Here is a 22391-nt window from a genome sequence, read left to right on the forward strand (position 1 = left end):
GAACAATAGGGGTCCACACCCTTTTCCCCAAGCTTTAACTTTTCAATGCACAAACAGGGAATACATCCTTTAATCTTATGTATGTCATGGCCTCAGGTTGAATTAAAGAAGTATTAATGCCAAAAACAGCCTTAACCAAATGACAATTCAAACATCAATCAACTCAACAAAATACTGCAATAAGCTGGACAACTAATATTTTGAGCAAGAAATAGAATGAGCATCCTTCAAACCGGCGAGGAAGCAGTAACACCTCAACACAGTAGCAGTGTTGTGTGGTATCCATGTCGCACAGATTTAGACACTTGTACTTGTATTTTATGATTATTTTTCCTTCAATTTTTACAACTTTTATGCCAATAGGGATGAGAATATTATTCCAATAATTATATTAAGTACCATACCTTATTTTGTCTGAAATAATACGTGCCAATTTTCTCTTTTAAAATGAGATTTATTCTTTTCTATTAATTTTATACTAATTTGATGCACTATGGTATGATTGCGCCCTATTTTTTTTAGAAAATTCTGTATCTACGTTGTTGGGTATTGCATCCATGTCCCATGTCATATTCCTGCATTTTATCAAACCGGTGCAAAATGACACCAATGAACTGAGAAATACATTTAGAGGTTTCGTGTATTGATTAGGATGATACAGCCACATACACTCTTGATAAACAAAATTGGTCTTTAAAAAAAGCTTTCATCATTAATAAGCCAGGATTACAGTTGAGAATCTACCAAAGTTGTAGCCCAACACAAACTATGTTTACTGATCTCAATAAATTTGTGGCGAACATTTTTTCTCATCAGCTCAGATACTATGCAACCCGGTGATAGATCTAGAATTTACGGGTAAATGAGTGAGAGTACATACTGAATACAGTATAACTTATATTGTAACCAACAACACTCTGAGAATAACATTCTGCAAAGAACAAGAAGAAATGTGATAGCCCAACCTCTAGGAATTAGAGATAATAGTCTCTCACAAGCAACCAAGCATAAAACAACCGAATGCCCTCCTTTTTCCCTTTCAGCCTATACTTATTATTCTACCTTTCTACAGTAGTTACATAGCAGTTACTACACATACAACATTTAATTATAGTAATAGTAAAATAAACTGACAACTAATATTACATAACTTCTGCCCCAACACTAATTTGATTTCTATGCTTCTTATTAACATAGTCCTAGTGATAGGAGGCCTATTACTAACACCCTGCTCTTAGCACACAACTATTTCCCTTTCCAAATGTGTCCATAAAAAGCTCTTCAATTCAAACCTGATTGTTAACCCAATTACTAAAGTGAAAGACCACAAATTGCAAGCTGTGATTTGAGGGCCCAGGTCATTAGTTTGATGTAGACCACAGTATATAATTTGAAAGTCAATTCAGTTGATGCTAAACAAGGAATAACTAAAACTGACGTGAAGTCACAGATAGACAGTAGAACTGTAAAACAGAAAATTAACTAGGAGTCACCACACACAACTTCTGTATAGTTTTACATTGGTTGCTGGAGATTAAGCAAGAAAATGATATAAAATTGCTCAAGTAAAATAGCTTGCAAATACCATACCACTTCGGGCACACCCAGATGGATTGGGTGGTGGTTCATAGTCTGAACATTGACCAATAACCTGGACACGTTCATCAGCAACAGAATGATCATGAGATGGCTGCCTATGTTTCTTGCAGAAAGAAAGTAAGCGGATGCACTGATCCTCATCATCATCTACAGAAAGTAGGTAGAGCCTATCCTCGTTCTCAAGCTATAAATCATAAAATTATAAAAAATAAATAAATGCACAATCATATAAACTTTTTAAGCTAATTATTGTATCAAAGCCAACACCACACTTTTAAGGTCAAAACAAATAATTTATAAAATATGTATAGGAAAAAGAAAAAATACCTCAACACAAAGACCAGCTGCACGTGCACAGAGTGGATGATATGCTACTCGACAAGAATTGTTTGAACACTATGACAAATTGACATTTGAAAAAAAAAAAAAAAAAAAAAAAAAAGCATTAGTAAACTATAAGAAATAGCTTAGTACAAAAATATTGGCCAAGCTCCATGCATTGTCTAATGTATACATGTGTTCTTGCATACATGGTGTATCAATTGAGAGACAAATGAAGCTAATATTGAACATACAAATATAGATGGATACGTAAATACATAAATATAACATTTTAAAAAAATTACAGAGAAACTCTTTTAATTTGAATGTTTCTTCAGGCATAAGATGGTTTTTGTTGTTTAGTTCATTCCAATGTAAATGTGGTGTTTCAGGTTGATTTGGCCTATAGACCAAGGAAAAACACGCTTAAGCTATTATTCTTTATCTAAAAACTCAAAAAAACTTACTTGGATGCAAGCACCATAAGATACACCACATATGCTGCATAACAACTTCCAACGGTCCTGTTCAGATGCAAAATTTACATGATTAAAGGGAAAGCAATTAGAAAACAGGTTTGATCATATGTGCTGACTACTGATATAGAACTCAACATGATCAGTGTGACACACAAGCAATTTGAAGAAAATAAAAATAAAAAAATAATGAAAATGTCCAAAGCATAATTAGCTATAAAGGCCTACCTTACTGATTCTCCTCAAACCATCAATAGGCTCCATTCTCTTGACATCAGCTAAGCAAGTTTCTGCCAAAAAAATTATAACTCTTAGCAAATATGAGCAAACTAGAGTCTAAAAGAGTACATAAAGTCAGACAAACACACCAGGTATCCACATGGCACAAGCCAAATGAGCCCATCGGCCATCCGTTGTAGGCTTCATTGCACCACCTAAAAGAAAATCCATTATAATAATCGATAACATGTAATAAGTTACACAGCAAGAATATCAGAGTCCCAGAATACCTATGAGTGGACATAAGCAACAAGGTGGGGGAGGAGCACCCGAACGACATAAGTTGCATAACCATAGCACTCCATTAACAGGTTCATGTTCTCCATAGCATCTAGCATGGACCTGGATGAACATCACAATTCACAGCTCCATATCAATAAATGGATTAGTAGAGATTTATCAGTACATTAAACAGTACAGAACAGATGTTAAATCCCTTCAGTGGTGTTACATAATCCATTATAGAGAATACAAAATGAGGTATAAAGATTTGTGAGGGTCATACCATCATTCTGCATTTGTCGCACTGCAGAAAGAGATTGTTCTCGTACTCCTTACGACATAAATAACTCGAAGTTAGCAGGCGCGGCATAGACTAAGATATTAGCAAGCAAGAAAAATAATATTTCTATTTTCCTTGAACAAATTTGACAAACAGGGTAAGGGAAAAAACAGAAATACAAAACATAATAAAAAAAAAAAAACAGGAACTCTAAAGGATTAAAGGGCGGCTCAGTACCTCATCCATATGACACACATTGCACTTATCGAGATCAAACCAATTAATATGAACCTGCCTATAACCAACAGGCAATCTGGAACCTGACTTGCAACTTGATTTCTTCAAAGAGACTTTGGATTTAGATAATCCCTGGAAATAATACTTACTTTCAGTGAATATCAAGGATCATGTACACAAGTTGAAAAAGTATGTGTATTATAGTAAAAACAATACCGGGTTAGATCAATAACTTGAAGATAGCCTATTGCAAAATGAGAGAGTGTGAAGCTAAACTTTTTTTATAGAATAGGGAAGCTAAAAAAAAGATCCTGGTGCAGAAAATAACAAGCTTAAAAAAAGAACTAGCATAGAGAGAAGGGGAGTAGATTGGCATCAACTGCAAAGTTCAAACTTCTTGATACAAGAATAACCAGGTCTTATCCCCCCAAGGTAGATTCAAGCATATGAACTGATTGACAGTTGACACTATTGAGCTATAGCAAAATCCAAACTATCATTATTTCACCAAGTCTCCAATGGGAATTCCGGGGTAATTCGCTAATTTCCAAATATTGACTTAATGTTCCAGTTCAAATATAAAAATCAACATATAACTAAACAGCACACCTTTATAAGTTTAGCCACTTCAGGATTGGAGAAACCAAACATATCTGAGCCAGACTCGTAGCCACTTTCTACCACGCTGTCAACAACAGAACCTTCAGAAACGGCCTTTTTCAATTTCTTTATCCTTTCATATACTTGATTCCAGCAAGTAGATGGTTTATAACCATTGAACTGCAGCAAAACATTTAAAACAAGATTAATTAATACAAATCATGGGCATTAAAGGTTATTTTATATTATCTCTTGCAAGACAAGGGAAAAACCAAGTCAAAACTTAAAGTTAGTTAAGCAATCTAACAATTAATAAACAAACCCAGAAATCCTGCTATCAAAGTGACATTGTACATACTTTTTTCTTCAGACACAGAAAACTGAAGAGAAAATAACATTTTAAAAAGTACAGGAAAAAAAAAACTGACAGTTAGAGCCCGAAGTCAAAAAATGTGGGCCATGTCCTGGATCATGCAGAAAACAAGCCTAAAATACGGCTTGTGTATTCTCCAAGTAGAAAATAAACAGGGTAGAATTAGTAATAGGAAAATCTAACAGTAGGACAGTTATGTAGCAAATATTTAATTGTATGTTCTTTTAATTATATGGAGGATTTGTAACAGCTTCTGGTGTGATTTCTGCTCTCTTTTGCGTAAAGCTGAGAATTGTTTTTTCAGAAGATAGTCTTGAATCTCCTCTCAAAAAAAATAGAGTCTTGACTCTAAGGTTATTAAAGTTTCTGCTTAATTTATGTTACATGTGTCAGAAAAGGTGAAAAGTGATATCCCTCGAGGATAATACCAAAAAATTGATATCGAAGTATAAGCATCAGATAATTCAATATAGAATTTTCAGAGAAATGCATGTCTGCAAATGCAAAGTCGTATCTTGTAGTAAAAACCAACCTGCTCACCACCATCAACTGTCACTCTAAATAGTGGTCTGAATCTGGATTCTGGATCTCTCAAAACCTCCATCTTGTAAGGGACAGATACTTCAGGGTCTAAACAACCAAAAAGCACAAAATTAAGGAGGGGGGGAAATTAAAGAATCAGAATATCTGGAATTAAAATATTCAAATAAGAACGATATGGCGTATTTAATATTCTTTAGAGCATTCAAAAAAATCAAATAAAAGAAAGACATGCAAACATCCTAAAGAAATAAGAAAAAAACTTCACCAGTAACTGAAGTGAACTTCCTCACTGCTGTGTACCCTTCAGGCCAGATGGATCTTCCATCCCGAAAAGCTGTAGAATCTCCAACTATTTTTCCTGAAAAAGAAAAAATATTTAACATTCCTGTGGTTAGATGTCCATTTGACTTCACCAAATTGCCATTGCCAATGACCAAGAAGTAACACAGTGACCCCAAAAACCCGCCCTCAAATTTTGTTGAAAATGAAAATGCAGCATCCTCTATATTGTACTGTATGGCTTGTTCAATCTCGGATACAATATTAAAAACTTCAAGTTTTATCTATTTTCAGTGTAAAACTCTATGCGCTTTCAGGAAACAAGAAAGCCACACTGATGGAGTTGCTAAACCATTGAACTAGCAATAGAAAGTTAACAGTTTTTTATACACATGCCATCATATAACTTGGTTGATAAATGAAAATTGTTTGGCGTATTATTAACAAGCCTCCTAACCGCTCTTTCTAGCTAATATCATATAAAATGATCAAATTATTTAAAGGTGGCCTTTCCTAAACACTCAATTTATTTTATGAGTGGCAGAATAGATAGGTTTGAAGTGAACTAAAAATACTGAGAGGTTATGTTTTGATGGTTCTCTTGGAATCACCAAGGAAAAGCAGAAAGCAGTTATATGAAGCAAGCATCAACCAAAAAGAGAGATCCTATCAGAAATCTAAAAGGCTAACTGAAGAAATTCCTAAAGACAAAGTACTAGTAATATTAAAAATTTACCAAGGTTTAGAATTTGCAAGTCTCCCACTTCATAAGGAAAGGTGTCGATCTTTTGAAGTGCTGCCCAAGCCCCTTTGTCACTTACATAGTCTTCACCCGAATCTGAACATCCTCCATCCTCTCCACTTACATTGTTACAGTCATATCTTTTCCTCAATTCTATCATCCCCAAAGGAAGCTTCTGTGCGCTTAGATACCTGTTTAAGTGAAACAGTTGCAAAACCAACAAAATTATAGCAACCATCTGAAAATAATTCAAAATTGAGTATTAAAGCAAAGAACCCAAAGTGCTACATTACAGAGAATAAAGACTTGTACTGTCAACATATTAATAAATGTGAACCTGAAGCAGCAGAACCAGCAAAATGTTTCCAGCTTTTGATGTTCTAGTTACTAAGTGTGAGAACCATTATTGAAGAGAAAAGAAAAGGCATGATTAGTATTACCTTTTTGCCTCTTCTAAACCTTCAATGAAACTCGGTTTCTTGCACTTTGAGTGTAGATCTGTTAGAAGTCCACTGAGAAATGATTTCACCTGTTGCACTCGAACTCTGAAAGAAGGAAGGGCACGGTTCGTATTAAAAGAAGACAGTTTCTCGCTCAGTATTGAAAATAAAATTCTCTTAGTTTTAACAGAACACAAAACCTTGCAAAGTCATGGGTGCCAAAAAATTGGACAGGAACTGATCTCCCCCCTATGAACGTTTTTAAACCCTTACAGCTGCTAGCAAGTGATTCATCCAGAACAACTGCTGGCCACATAGCATAACCTGCAAAATAAACATAAACAAAACAGTAAAAGGGCACATCCATAGTAGCAGTTACAAAATTAACAGATCTAACTGTTTTGCTGATGATGATGATGATGATGATCATAATAATAATAATAATAATAATAATAATAATAATAATAATAATAATAATAATTAATAATAATAATAATAATAATAACTCCTTCAAAACAAAAAACAAAAAATTATAAAAGTTGTCTTAAAGACCGTTGTAAATAATTTTAAAATCAAGATAAATCAATTCAATAAAAGATATCCACATACAATAATCTGTGAATGGGACAACTGAACAAGATTGAGCATATACCTGTAAGCTTAGCCCATACTATATCCCCGGGCTCAAAGTCTTGACAATCATTCATACTTGCAGCCAGTGCGAGCATCTCTTCAACATTATAATCAGAGACATTATTGTCATGAACTTTGGCGTAACTCAATTTTAAACGTTCCATGTCATTACGGGAAACATGGTATTTTACATTTTCATTTGAAAGAATTAAATTTTCCTCTTCTCCATCATCATACTCGATCTGCAAATATACATAATGAACGGATGAAATCTCAAATAACATGTACAACATCGTGTAATACACATGATCGTAATTGCGCACAACATTTTTTTTGAAGCTATTCAAATCATTTGAGCAATAATTTAGCTAAGGGCGTACATGATGTATCTTAGCTTCTCTGTCGTAACTTTTGACAAGGCCAGTGTATGATTTTAAATCCATGGGCCAGTAAACCTGCAAAAATGAGATTGAAATTGGTGAACTGTAGTTATAAACCAGAGTCGGCGGAATGAATATACAATTATTAAAAGATCATTTACGTCACATCCATTTTTAAATGGCGCACGTCTGTGCACCATATATTACAAACATTAGATTAGCCTACAGTTTAATGGTTGTAAGTTCGTCAATTGAAATCAATCTAGGCAGTAGTATGTTGCGCACAATTCAAAAACAAATGCATCGCATATCCCGCCCAACAATTAATAAACCAAAGGTTGCATAATATTACCTTGCATTTCAAACCAACAAAAGCCTCCGGATTGGCATCATCAAAACTCAACCTGCAATAAGTGCAGATAACATTAATGTAAAATTTCCTTCTCCCGACCACACAGAAACCATAGACAACACATGAACAACATCACTCAGCCTTATTCACAAAACTAAACTCTCAAATCCCTACACATTCAAGCAAAATTCAGCTGCAGTCTAAACAAAAACTACATTCCGAAAAAATCACAAAACAACAATTCCTCTTCAGAAACCAACCACAGGCAACATTTCACATTCACATAATCTAACCATCTAAGCAACTGTTTGGATTCACGGCTGCAGCACCATTTTCGTGTCCCGAGGCATTATTAACGTGAAAACCGAGAAGCTATAGAATGCGGCTTCCACGTTAACGCGCCTCTTTGCCGCATTTTTTCTTAAAGTGCCGCAGTACCAAACACCCTATAAGAGACATTGAATCATAAACCATAAACCCAAAAACCAACTCATAGGGCTAATAAGATACATTGAACTTCAAATAAGGGATATATGGTTGGTTTAGAGGATACATATATATAAGGTAGGTTTCGTAACGTGGTTAAGTATGTCGAGCATTTGATCCTCACTCTCTGCATATATAATAATACTAACATTTACTAACAATACTAACAAACAAAAAACATTAAATTTCAAATAAACTAAGTTTCTAGAATCAAAAAAACAAAACTTTAACAAACTACAAACAAAAACTAATAAATAAACAAAAAAAATCAAGAGATTAAGGGAAAGCAAAATTACCCGACCCATCTCTTCAATGTGTAAGATTCAGGCACCAACTTTGAATTCTTAGCAACAGAATCACAATTCTCAGAAAAATTCCCAATTTGATTTCGACATTTTCTCAATCCAGGACCATCATCAATTTTCCCAATCAAATTCAAATCAATCCCTAATCTCTCCAACTCATTACTCCCAATTCTCCTCCTCTTCAACACCGTCCTCTCACAATCAACCTCAATTGAACTTCTCTTCCGTCTCCGGCGCGTGTAAACAAACAAAAGCGGCGGTTTAGGATAATCCTCCACAGAAAACAACGTCATCTTCGACAAGGTTTTTTCAATTTCAATCGGGGAATCATCGATTTCACCATTACTGAACTGAATCTCGCTGTCTTCGTTGTTGTTGTTGGAGAGTTTTCGTGCTTTAACTTTTTTGGACATGACATTGGATGAACCGCTACAAGGTGACGTAGCGGAGTAGAGATGATCGAGAGGAAGGTAACGAATGGGAGTTCCGTCGGTTTCTTCGGTGGCGTTGGCGACAATTCCTCCATTGTTGGATTCGGGTTGTGGAGGAAGCGCCATTGAAGAAGAAGAAGAAGAAGAAGAAGAAGAAGAAGATGAAAGAGGAATTCGAGAATTTTAGGGTTTTGAAGTTTCTGAGAGAGAAAGAGAGAAGATGAAAAAGTGTTCGTAAACTGTTTGAGAAAATGTTTGTGAAAGTTTTTTCACTATAAATTCTACAAATGAAATATATTTCCCGCCGTTGGATCTGTCTCTCTCTCTCTTGTTGTTCAAAGGGAAAGATGAGAGAGAGAATGTGAAAAATAATGTGCTGTTAAATCAACAATTATTATCAGAAGAAGATATAAAGTGTGTGTTTATATAGGTGTGAGATCAAATATGAGCATGACAAAACATCAGTTTTGCTGCAGAAGGCAGAAAGGGGGGATAGAGCCACTAGAGGATTGGATATGGAGTTTTAATGGTTTGATATTGCAGTGTATGTTTGGAACCACGGTGAGAGTTATGGTTTATGGCTTTTTTTTTAACTACGTTAGAGGGAGTTTAATCTGTATTTGAAAGTTAAAGTTGTGATTTGTAACTTCGTTTTGCAACCATCGAGAATGAAACATATGTAAAGTGAATGATCTGAGTTGTTGTTTGGATGTTTGTTGCTTAATTTTTATCTGATATTTTAGGCTTAAATATGTGTTTCGTCCCTGCTGCAATTAGGGGTCATTTAAAAATTGGTTCCTGTAATCATTAATTTTGACAAATTACCCTTGCAAACCTTGATCAGTTAAACCCAAAGTTGCCATAATTAAGGTTTGCAAAAGTAATTTGCCATGATTAACGATTAAGGGACTAATTTTTAAATGATGAAAGGGAATTTAACGCGTACGACTGAATTGAATGAAGTTATGATTTGCAATCACTTTTTGGAACCATGGCTGATGAACCAAGAGATGAGGTTGGATGTAGATTCAGACACATGTATAGTGAATGTGCTGAGTAGTTCCTAGGATATTGTTTATTTGATATCTATCTGATATGCTTTAGACTAATTGAATGTTGTGACAACTATAATGAATTTGAAAATAGTGTGTGTTTGAAAACATGGTGAAATGAAATTTAACAGTAGCCTATAATTTTGAAAAAGAAATATTAGGTCTCGTTTGTTCAAGCAATTTTGGACCTCAAATCAAATGTATTTGAGTTTTACCGTGAAACATTGGAAAGGAAAGTATTTGAGTACATGAGAATCAAAAATGTATCGTTTCAAAATTGAGCACATTCTTTATGTAGACAAATGTATATAATTAATATTAATATTATGTTTAAAGCAAATATATATTGATAAATTATAAATGAATGTTTGATGAAAACTTTGGTGATGGACCAATGTATCCTGTCAACAAATCTTCTTATTCTGAACATTTATGATAAATATAACACATGTTTTGAACCACGGTGAGAAAACATTTAACATGCAACAAAGTTGAAGCTCTGCTTTGTAGTCACTTTTGAACCATCATATATGGGTCGACTATGATGATATGTGGTTGGATGTTGACTCAAAGACATGGATAGTGAGTGATCTCAGTTGTTGGCATGTTATTGGTTATTTGATCTATATTCAATATGTCTTGTATCGCCTAAATGAATTAGCTATTGTAGTGGATTCAAGTTCTAACTAGCCATCCATTGATATGCCATGCATTTTTACCTATCATTTAAAAAGGAAAAAATCAATTAATTTGTAGATTTATCCCTCTTTAAGGACTAAATTGTGTTAAGATATCTTAATTAATGGTGTACCTCTTCATCTTATATGTCGATTGATCCTGATTACACACTTCTAAATTAATTCTGAGTGTCATATCCACCTCAGTCACACTCTCATTCATTTCAAGGTTTCAATACGTTTCTCTATTCTTAAATCTCCATTGATTTCATAATCCCAATTCGCAATTCTTTATTTGTTTCATTCATTTTATCGATATCAAATTTACTATTTCAACAATTGTAATTTCCTTAATGAGTCATGTTACAAAGGAATGATTACATATCCAGATTGCTATAGGCTCATAGTATCTCATTAGCAAGGTGGAGGTATGAGGGTCAGGGTTGTTCCTACGAATCCGGAGGCTCAGTTCTGTAGATGAAAAGAGGCTCGTAATAAAATAAAAAAGTTTTTTTTAAAGAACAATGTTCTATTTAAATTTTTTAAAAGATAAATACAAGGTGTCGTATATAAGCCGTACATCCAAAGGTGAAAATCACTACCGTATATAAGAGTAACCTCAAACCACCCTTCCAAAAACACACCCACCTAACACTTAGCAGTACGGCAGCAGTTAACTGCCGCTGGGTTTTTTTTGTCGTTTACTTGTGTTTCTAAGACACATTGAATGTTAGAACAGCAATTGTCGAGCGATTTGCATACCCCAAGATCCGGCTCTGATGAGGGTTGTTCATATAAGACATAGATGAAAACTTTTGAGAGTAAATACAATGTGCACAATTCTATGTGTCTGTTATTAAATTTTTAGCTGAATTATTTATGTATGTTGGTTCTCATTTGTTGCTTCTTTCCCGTGCTTCTGTGAGGTTGATATAGGAAATCGCCATATGTTCATACTGCTCACAGACTCTACATTCATTCAGTCTTATTTTTGTCTTTTATTTTTTGAAAGTTCAAGAAATTCAAGAATGATTTTTTTTTTCTTAGAAAAAATTGGGGAAAGGGGAAATTATTATTAATAACAACAATCGTAATAGTTATTTTACAACTACTTTGAGTTGGATTCGAATAATGTTCTTTGAAGTTGCCAAATCAAACTCTACCAATGAGCTGATATCGCTTGGACACTAATTAAAAAATGTTAACACTCTGATGATACTATGGAGTTTTATTCCCTTCAAAAAAAAAAAAACTATGGAGTTTTATTGTATATCAACCTATTATCCAATTATTTAATGTCATGTACTTCCTTTGTCTTTAATTATAAGCACCCTATCCTTAAAAAAAAAAACACCTTATGAAAAAAGATAGCTCTTATACAAACTACTTCATCCGTTTTAAAATACATGTTGCACTCAATCACTGCATACATGCCAACACACAACTTTTACCATTAATATCTTTAATTATACATAATAAAAAAAATTATAAAAATTTGATATTTTGAATAATATTCATCGAGACAAATCAAACAACATCTTACATGCTAACATTTGCATTTATACATTAGTTAAAAAATATGGTCAAAATAAGTTATGTGAATAATGCAGATTGTAAAATTGCGACATGTATTTTGAAACGGAGGGAGTATTTTTTTATTTTTATTTTTGAATAAAAACGATTGAGATTAATTCAATAAATCATGGAAATACAAAGTATTTGCTTCTATCGGCACCTCCTCAATCCAAACCATATTTGGTTTTTCATGAGCTAAATGGGCCAATTGATCTGCTACCTTATTGCCTGATCTATGGGTAAACATAAAATTACACTTGTCAAAGGATAATTGAAGCTTCCAGATTTCTTTTATCATCTGTCCTGTGTAAGATCTATTCCTCTTCTCTTCCGTCTTCAGTTGTTCTTCTTTGATTAAACTTATCAATCTCTTGTTATCACTTTCAAAGTAAACCCTTCTGAAGCCACAATCTTTTGCAAGCCTCATCGTACTAATAAGGGCGTGAGCTTCCGCCATAAGCGTATCTTCTCCACCATTGACCTTCCAAGTAGCGGCGGCCATGACTAAACCCTCCTCATCACGTATAATTGCACCAATTCCCCAACTACCTGCATATTTAAGGTTAGCATCTCCATTAGCTTTGACAAACCCTGTTTCCGGACGTCGCCATTTCGTCGAATTGTTATGGGTAGTACAAGCCGTCGAATTGTTATGGGTAGTAGAAGCGTTGGAGCTACGGGTCATGGAATCAGCTTGTCCTGGATCAGTTTTGGTCGCAGCTTTGTACTCTTGAATGCTATGCTCAGCACGAAGGATGATATCTTCTTCAGGTAAAGTTTTGTTTTCGAAAATGCTAAGATTTCTCGAGAACCATATACTATATATAATAGCAGCTGTTTGAATTATGATTTGTTCATCCTCATGAAGAATAAAATCAAATAACCAATTAACGAAATTTGGGTTGGGTTGATCTGGGAATTTAATAGTGAGGGAAGAACCAAACCACGTTCTGAGGATGTTAGGACAAGTCATAAACGTATGGGTAATGGTTTCCATTTTGGAGTTGCACCTAGGGCATAAAATCGAGCAATGAATACCCCTTTTGTTAAGCTCACTTCTGACCGGAAGAGAGTTATGGAGAATTCTCCAGAGAATAACTTTATGTCTGGGAATAGTATGAAGTTTCCAAAGTTTTTTCCACACAGTTGTTTCAGAACTACAATTAGGTGTAGTATTATGCTTTTGTTGTATTTGCCAGCTTCTAATGGCTTGATAACCACTCTTCACTGAATAAATCCCATTTAATTCATACATCCACATAAGCTCATCTTGATTGGTGGTGTTAATGATAGGAATTTGTTCAATGTGGTTTTGGTCTAAAGATATGAATTGGGATCTGATCATATCTGTATCCCATCTAAGAGTGTCTCTGATAATAAGTTCTTTGACTAGTCTATTAGAATCTTGAGTCGTGTCAGGGGTAAGAATTTTAAAGTTGTGATTTGTAGGAATCCAGTTATCGAAACAGAGGGAGTATTGAATGCATTTATTGTTATTTTTTCCTCTAAATGTATCCTTATTTAATATTATTACTAACTTATATTGAAATATGAAAAGTCAAAAATACACATAATAACAAAAGACAATTTAATAATATTCACACACATTAATTACACTACTAACTTTTTTTAAATGTGAAATTTATCAAAGAGGCTTGTAATAAAGTGGATTTAGATTCTCTCCATTAAAAATTTTCTCAAAATTCACTAACCACTCCCGTGTGCGCGAGTTTTGCTACTATGTTTTACTAGCGTCCCGTGCCCCCTCTAAATAAAAGTGATAGGTTCAAAAAGAAAATGTTACTTTCAAATGCTAGTGAATAAAAATATACAAATAGATAGTAAGAGAATAAGAAAGGTTTAGAACGCACCCTAATTGCTATTTATTAATACAAATAGTTTTAAACATAAGATAATAGACATATCTCTCACTTAACACACTTCATATTATCTTTTTTGATGGTGTCCGAGATTCGAACCTCAGACCTTGCATATATTATGCATTGTTCTTATTAACCGAGCTAATCTCATAGGAACAAACTTTATATTATCTAAAGATGCATAAAAAGTGTAAAAATGCAAAAGAAGGTTAAAAAAAAAACTTAAATATATTATAAGAATAGATAAACACTATTCATTAAAACAATTACAATATATTTAAAATAGAGTACTTAATAAACTAAGAAATAGAAATAAAACAAAATCTTAATATTTTGAACTCAGCATCTGAACTTCCATATATGATCTTTTGCTTGTTCTTCTTCAAGTTATTCTAGAGCGTCTAGTGACATAGCTCGATCTTCATCTTCTTGACCATATCAAGAAGAGTAACTTCAGAAACCTTCACAACCTTGAATCACATTGGGAATGCTACTTAGAGTTTCAAGGTTGGAAAGACCTGACATTCTCAGTGTGATTCAAGGTTATTAGTTTAAACAACCATCATCTGGCACAAAGACAACAATTTTCTTTCCATTCTTGATGAGTTGAACCCTAACACCTTTGCGAATAGCAGAATTGGGTTGTTTTAATTCATCTCAAAAAATAATTTGTTTTACTTTTGAATGTAAAAGAAGTCAATTTTTACTTTAAATTTAAACCATCTAATTCTAAGTTCTAACGTTAGATCATTGTTGTATATGGTCGATATCGGTTATTTTCATCTTTTTCTCTTATCTCTCACTCAGATTGGGTTATGGTTCAGTTTTACATATTCAGAGATCATTGATTGTTTGATTGAATCATACAATTCGGAGTTCAACGTAAGTAATTTTAGTTTTTTTAAAAAAAATAGTTTTTGTTTTTCCTCAATTCATATATGAATGAGTGAGATCATACAATTCACACCTGATCCTTTTTTGTTTTCCCTTTCTTCTTAATATTGGTTGAGGTTTCTATATGCATGAAGAAAAAAACTGTCTTTTCATTACTCATTCTAACTGTTTTAAAACATAATTTTTCATTACTCATTTGTTATGGAAAAACTAAGAATAGAAAGAAATGTTGGACTTCAAAAAAAAAAATTCGTTTAAATGTATTTTCTTAACAAATGTTCTAAGAATGAGTATTAACATTTTCCATAAATAAAAATATTGTTTTTTGATAATTTAACTCAATCGGTAGGGACAACGTATTGTAATATGTAAGGGACGGGGTTTGAACCTTAGACACTTCACTTATTAATTTAAGAGGTGAATTTCTAGCCAATATGCAACATGACAAAAAACAAATATTGTAAGATTGTTCACAAGCTCTAACTCAACTCATAAAAATGCCAAAGATGTTAGACTTGATGTCATGATCGAGGTTCAAACCCCGACTCTTTCACTTATGTGTATGAGTTTATATCTCAACTTTGTCATTTCGTTATCAACCAAAAAATATATATTGTAAAGATTAAAAAGAAAATTCCTATGTTTTCTCCACAAGTACGTTTTTTAATCAAGTAAATTTACGCAAAATCAATTCAAGTGCGTTTATGTAAACTTAGTTCAAGTAATGACATATGTAGATTCTTGTTTTCAAGTACATTCACACAAACTTGGTTCACATACAACATGTACATTATAAATATCTTGATCTTACTCAAATATCTTGGTCAAATAAGTACATCACTTAAACTGGATAGAAGTACGCCTACACAAACTTTACACAAACTCAGTTCAAGTACAACATGTAAATTATGAGTTCAGGGGCGGAACCACCACCCGGCGACCCCGGGCATTTGCCTGGGCTCAATCAATATTTTCTTTATATTTTTCCCAACTAAATAGCCCATTAACCCACTTAAAAAAAATACAAAATTGGGCAAACTCAATATTTTCACACGCGCACGCACAAGAATTTATGGCTCTATAAATTTTGCCCAAACTCTATAAAATTCCTGGCTCCGCGGCTGATTGAGTTCACATAAGTACATTACACAAACTCAATTCAAGTATGCTTACTCAAACTCAATTCAAATATGTTTACACACACTCAGTTCAAGTACAACATGTACATTATAGATTTCGCCAAAATCGTTCTTCTTTCGATAATATATTTCTGAGTTTATTGGAAATGCTATGTCTGTGTAAATTAATTTTACACATACATCCAATATGAATCATTACTTATCCATGTCATACCATTACAATAGTGTGTATTTTTTTAGTAAACCTGAATTTATTAGTGGTTTGTGAACCTGTACTGTATTTCTACCTCTCCTCACCTCCCAGAACACTTCAATGATCTTCCTTTGCAAACTGCAAAGTATAGTCCTCACAATTTATTGATAAATAAACCTACAAAAGAATTTCATATTAAATAATTTATAGACAAGGGTTCATTATTATGGAATTGCTTAGGTAAGGGTTCATTATCACTCCTACTTCTCAATGTTTTTCAATTAGAACTCGTCGTTCTTTAAACGTGCAGCAACTTTCCGCATCCTTTCTATGCAAAAAAGCATAAAACTACTAAAATACTAATTAAATACTTCTTGTTGTAGGTCATTAATTTTATACTGTGTTGTCTTAAGATGTAGTAATCATGTTCTTAGTCTATAAAACCTCGACACAAACACCCAAAACGACACCAACACTAACTCTGACATGTAGACATCAATAATAATTTTAGAAAAAGATGTGATGACATCATAAGTGTCAGTGTCATGTCGGTGTCGACACCAACACGTATCAGATACAAATCATAAAGTAAAATTTATATTGATGGGAATAAAAGAGGACATCCATCAAAATCATTTCCACTGTAGTAGATAAGGGAGGAATTTGGACAGGCCAAAGATTTGTTACTTGCACTACAAGCTTTCAAGTAAATGCAAGAAAACTGATGATAATTTCAATGATAATGTTGGGAATAAATGTTCTTTGTATAAGTTTCATACTAAAAGATCAAATCAAACTGAACAAACTTTTGTTAATGAAAGGTAAGGCAATGATGATACAATGCATAGAAAGCAACAAGAAAAGGACCTTAACAAAAATATTACAGAAAAGCTTGGAACATTATTTAGCTATGGAAGGGAAACATGAAAAATCCCAATAAATAGAAGTCTAATAAAAAAAAGGGTCTTCTTAACGAGTGTCCTTAAGACACTCTTTAAGGTTTCTCAATTAAGAAATTATTCTTTGAAAAAACTCACCATTTCAATTTCCGATATATTGAATGCACAATTTTCCATAAAAATTTACTATTTAAAGTCCTTAAAGAGTGTCCTTAGGGTACTCGCTAACATTTCCCTAAAAAAAAGTACACCAATAAAAAAACTGACTAATCACTTAGCAACAATGAAAATATTATGATGCATAATTTATTGGCAAACATGAATATTATCAAGAGTCTTCCAATGTTAATTGAGCTGAATTAAATGCTTGGATGCTTCAAATTAGTCCTAATTATCTATGCAACTAAATAATTTTTTCATTACATCAAGAAAATTAAATGATTTTAGCTTATAACTGAATCCGAACGGAGTATCGATTAGGCAAAATTATGAGTAAAAAAGTTAGCAGGTACTTCTGCTACTTTATTTATATATAAAAAAGGCATCAGCAGAGAAAGATAATGTAGCCATACCAATATGCCGGTTACCGTAAGTGTTGAGACTGCTCCCACATCATGAACCTGTTACTCACACAAGGATATCAATTTTACATAAAGATTAGGAATAAAACTTGAAGTTGTAATGTTCTTAGTGAGGATGTACCTTGAGATAGAATGCAACTGCAGTAAATATACATACTGTAACCAATCCTGATCTCCAGATACCTAATTGAAATAACAATATATATGAGTATCATACATGAAGCGGAGATAAGCAAATGAAAATAAAAGTAAGTTCCTTGTGCTTTGAATTTACCAAAAGTGCAATTCCAATCAAATGTGCAGGATAGTTGGATATTGGGCAATCATGTGTAAATTTTTTTTTTTTTTTTAAAGAAGTTATGTGTAAAGTAATTATAGACAAAGTATACTAATTAAATTAAGGCTTAATACATGCTTTGGTCCCTTAACTTATTTTTGAATTCCATTTTGGTCCTTTAACTTTAAACCGTCTCAATTTGGTCCCATAATTTTACCTCCGTTTACTTAAGTGGTCCCTTCTGTTAGTTTTTTTTAACATAAGGGACCACTTAGGTAAACGGAGGTAAAGTTGTGGGACCAAATTGAGACAGTTTAAAGTTAAGGGACCAAAATGAAATTCAAAAATAAATGTTAATAAATGTTGTAATTTTAAACTTATTTCTGGTTTTTTTTTTATTGTGATAATTAATTAGCTTTGAAATTTTAATATACTTATGATAAGAATAAGTAACTAGAGATAAAGATATCACTTCTGCTTCAGGATTTGCATGTGCATATAATATAATCTATGAAACACTAACATAGACACAAAATATTGATGCAGGCACATATCAACACGATTAATAACTCGAGAAAAAAAAATAATTTATTGAATAAAAACATATATTTTGATTTGTTGGAAACTGAACAACCTTTCAATCTGAAGTATTATATGTTACATAGTATATAACAAATCATTTGCTTCTTAATTATTGTATATAAAAAAAAAAAAGCTTAATACATGCTTTGATCCCTTAACTTTAAACCGTCTCAATTTGGTCCCATAACTTTGCCTCCGTTTACTTAAGTGGTCCCTTCTGTTACCACTTAAGTAAACGGAGGCAAAGTTATGGGACCAAATTGAGACGGTTTAAAGTTGGACCAAAATGAAATTCAAAAATAAGTTAAGGGACCAAAGTATGTATTAAGCCTTAAACTAATATTATATTTGTTTTTTTAGGAGAATTATTAGTTATTTTTAAATAGATTGTAAGGAAGTTTTTTTTTTTTTTGTTACAATGATAAAGGCAAGAGGAAAAAAAAAGAACAAACAGAACTATTCCCTAAGCAATATAATGTGCCAGTACTTCTCAGGAGATTGTAAGGAATATGTGACTTAGTTGTACCAAAAAACAGTTGACTTTATTATTTTTAAATATATATGAAATCTTCCTCACAAAAATATATATTTGAAATCATTCAAATATTAATGAGTTTGTTATATTTTTTTTTAGATTATGATGAATATTTGTTATAAATTAAGTCTTTTTTTTTTTTTTTGTAACAAAAAAAAATAGTTTTTATTTGGAGTTTGTTATATCTTATATATTTTTTTACGGAAACTAAGAAAGATTTTGTTAAAAAATATGGATACAAAAACGCCTATAAATAAGAGAAAAACGCTTCAAAGTTTTGATCAGTCTCACAATTTTCTACTAATCAAGAAAAAAGTTAGGGTTAGCGATTTCACACCTTTTCTCGATAACCATGTCTTCAACCACCAAGAAGATCACTCTCAAGAGTTCCGACAACGAAACCTTTGAGGTTCCTGAGGCTGTGGCACTTGAATTGCAGACAATCAAGCACATGATCAAGGACGATTGCACGGACAACGGAATCCTAGTTCCTAACGTGACCGGTCAGATATTGGCGAAGGTGATTGAATACTGTAAGAAGCATATCGATGCCGCGAGTTCCGATGAAAAACCTTCAGAAGATGATCTTAAGAATTGGGATGCTGAATTTGTGAAGGTTCATCAGACTACGCTTTTCGATCTCATTCTTGCTGCAAATGACTTGAATATCAAGAGTCTATTGGATCTTACCTGCCAGTATGTGGCGGACATGATCAAAGGGAAGACACCGGAGGAAATTCGAAAGACTTTTAATATCAAGAATGATTTCACTCCGGAGGAAGAGGAAGAAGTTCGTAGGGAAAATCAATGGGCAGTTGAATGAATGAAATTTGGCTATTTGGATTTATCATGCTTTTATGTTTCTTTTTGTTTTGTTTACCTTTCTGTTTATTTATTCATGCTGCTTGGTAGTGAATGGACTATGTTCACTTGATAGATGACACTAGTCTAGGATGTGTTCTCTTCTAGTTTGTGTTTCTGCTTTTTTTTAGTGACTTTCTAGTCTAGGATATGTTTCTTCTTGTTTGACCTTCACTAAATTTTCTATTCTTTATTGAATTTCTTTATAAATCAAGTGTAGTCTGACCTTCACTAAAGTTTCTATTCTTTATAGAATTATTAGGTGAAACACCTCTCGATGATTTAACAAGTTAGTCATCTAAGTTTTTTTGTTTTGTTTTGCAACAAGTTGATAAGTAATAAAATATGTTCATCATTAATATTTTTCATCAAACTCACTTAAAAATTGTTTAATGCTAAGTTAGTGTATCTAAATTCATTGATCTCAAAATTAGGATTTATATATGTATTATTCACTCTTGATTTAAAAAGAAATTTATCAATTTCTTAATTTATAACTTTGTTCATAAAAAGCAACAAGAAAAGGACCTTAACAAAAATATTACAGAAAAGCTTGGAACATTATTTAGCTATGGAAGGGAAACATGAAAAATCCCAATAAATAGAAATCTAATAAAAAAAAGGGTCTTGTTAAGGAGTGTCCTTAGGGCACTCTTTAAGGTTTCTCAATTAATAAATTATTCTTTGAAAAATCTCACTATTTGAATTTCCGATGCATTGAATGCACAATTTTCCATAAATATTTACTATTTAAAAAGAGTGCCGTTAACATTTCCCTAAAAACAAAGTACACCAATAAAAAAACTGACTAATCACTTGGCAACAATGAAAATATTATGATGCATAATTTATTGGCAAACATGAATATAATCAAGAGTCTTCCAATGTTAATTGAGCTGAATTAAATGCTTGGATGCTTCAAATTAGTCCTAATTATCTATGCAACTAAATATGCATAGTCAGATCAGATAGTCTTCTATGTGCAAACTCAAAAAAGCCAACAAGTTAGCTTGAGATAATTAAATGTAAAATTTAAATTTTAGCATGAGCATATCCTTTTCAATTACTACTTTGGTCTTAAATATAAGCCTAAAATAAGTCTTATTTTATGGTTCTCTAACTAATACTATCCTATTTAATGCTAGTCATTATTTTCAAAATACCCTTCAATGAAATAAGTTCTTATACAAAATTAAATGAAAAGAAAGGGTATTGGGGAAATAAAAATAATTTTTTCATTACATCAAGAAAATTAAATGATTTTAGCTTATAATTGAATCCGAACGGAGTATCTGTTAGGCAAAATTATGAGTAAAAAAGTTAGCAGGTCCTTCTGCTACTTTATTTATTTATTTTTGAAATAGCCAAATTTATTAAAAGGGCTTAAAACCATGCACTAGCAATGCGGAACAAACACCAACCAAGAAAAAACTGGGAGGAACCCCAAAAACGCCCAGAAACACTAAAAACCACGCTGCAAGAACACACACAGCGCTGCAATAACAGACGCGCACTACAGAAAAGCTGCCTGCCCGCAACAGGTATGCACTTTAGCAGCAAACGCTCAAATCGCCAGGCAGAAAACTGTTGCTGCAGCAGCAGCACAGTAGAAGCCGCAACAGAAAACCAGCCACTAATAAGTATGTTAGAAAACCAGAAATATATTGTAACTGAAAGATTATTTGGTCATTAGACATGATTATGTATTATATCAAGAGGTTATTCAACATTAGTTTGAGGGAAGGTTTTTCCATTCTTTATGAAACCACAGTTAGGGGGGAAATGCATTATACTATTAAGGCTGCTTTTTAGAGTATATTTCATGAATCAACGACATTAAGAAAACAAATACGAATTATAAACAAAATCATGGCTAGTGAATTCAATCATCAATATTGAAGCTAACAGACTATAAAAAAACATGGCTAGTTATGCAATGTAATCATCAACTTTCATCCTTTGTTATTCCAATTTCTACCAAACACTACACAAACCGCAGACTTCCTACGCGTTAATGGCTGCCTGTAATTGTTCAAGGCTTTTACCTTTGGTTTCTGGAACTACTGCAACTATAAATAATATAGCCGGTGCATTGATTGCAACGTAGAGAACGAAAGTACCAGAAAATCATAAATACAAGTATACTTTCATGTTCTAGAGGTTTCTTGAACTAAATGGGAAAATGATGATCATATAATAATGCTGATCAGTGATCATTAGTCTTTTAAATGAAATAAAGCTGAAAAATAATGTATTAGTATTTACCAT

At 32.8% G+C, this 22391-nt stretch overlaps 2 protein-coding genes across 6 annotated transcripts in view; one reads left to right on the plus strand and one right to left on the minus strand.

The window, feature by feature from the left end:
• Positions 1–9525, minus strand: part of LOC25497690 (histone-lysine N-methyltransferase ATX2) — a 28170-nt gene extending 18645 nt beyond the window's left edge. For 3 of the 5 annotated variants that reach the window (XR_005643130.1, XR_005643129.1, XM_039828075.1), the window contains exons 1-18: positions 8539–9517; positions 7757–7808; positions 7405–7479; positions 7044–7266; positions 6592–6715; positions 6392–6496; positions 5946–6142; positions 5196–5288; positions 4920–5017; positions 4024–4194; positions 3415–3546; positions 3181–3228; positions 2906–3017; positions 2765–2830; positions 2625–2686; positions 2388–2444; positions 1927–1995; positions 1591–1783 (exon numbers count right to left, since the gene is read on the minus strand). Coding sequence is in view for 3 of the 5 variants with exons in the window: in XM_039828075.1 (XP_039684009.1) it covers positions 1591–1783; positions 1927–1995; positions 2388–2444; positions 2625–2686; positions 2765–2830; positions 2906–3017; positions 3181–3228; positions 3415–3546; positions 4024–4194; positions 4920–5017; positions 5196–5288; positions 5946–6142; positions 6392–6496; positions 6592–6715; positions 7044–7266; positions 7405–7479; positions 7757–7808; positions 8539–9104 (2443 nt within the window). In the remaining 2 variants the exon portion in view is untranslated. Of the gene's footprint in view, positions 1–825; positions 1464–1590; positions 1784–1926; positions 1996–2387; positions 2445–2624; positions 2687–2764; positions 2831–2905; positions 3018–3180; positions 3229–3414; positions 3547–4023; positions 4195–4919; positions 5018–5195; positions 5289–5945; positions 6143–6391; positions 6497–6591; positions 6716–7043; positions 7267–7404; positions 7480–7756; positions 7809–8538 lie in introns of those variants that run through there. The other 2 variants (XM_013592323.3, XM_024771213.2) reach the window with 2 other exon arrangements.
• Positions 9526–19614: 10089 nt separating this feature from the next.
• On the plus strand, positions 19615–20085 carry LOC11445600 (SKP1-like protein 1B). Its single transcript, XM_003621611.3, has one exon. The coding sequence runs from the start codon at positions 19615–19617 to the stop codon at positions 20083–20085; it is 471 nt and encodes a 156-aa protein (XP_003621659.1).
• Positions 20086–22391: the final 2306 nt, after the last annotated feature.

The sequence above is a fragment of the Medicago truncatula genome, chromosome 7 (assembly GCF_003473485.1).
Source record: "Medicago truncatula cultivar Jemalong A17 chromosome 7, MtrunA17r5.0-ANR, whole genome shotgun sequence".
Classification (NCBI taxonomy): domain Eukaryota; kingdom Viridiplantae; phylum Streptophyta; class Magnoliopsida; order Fabales; family Fabaceae; genus Medicago; species Medicago truncatula.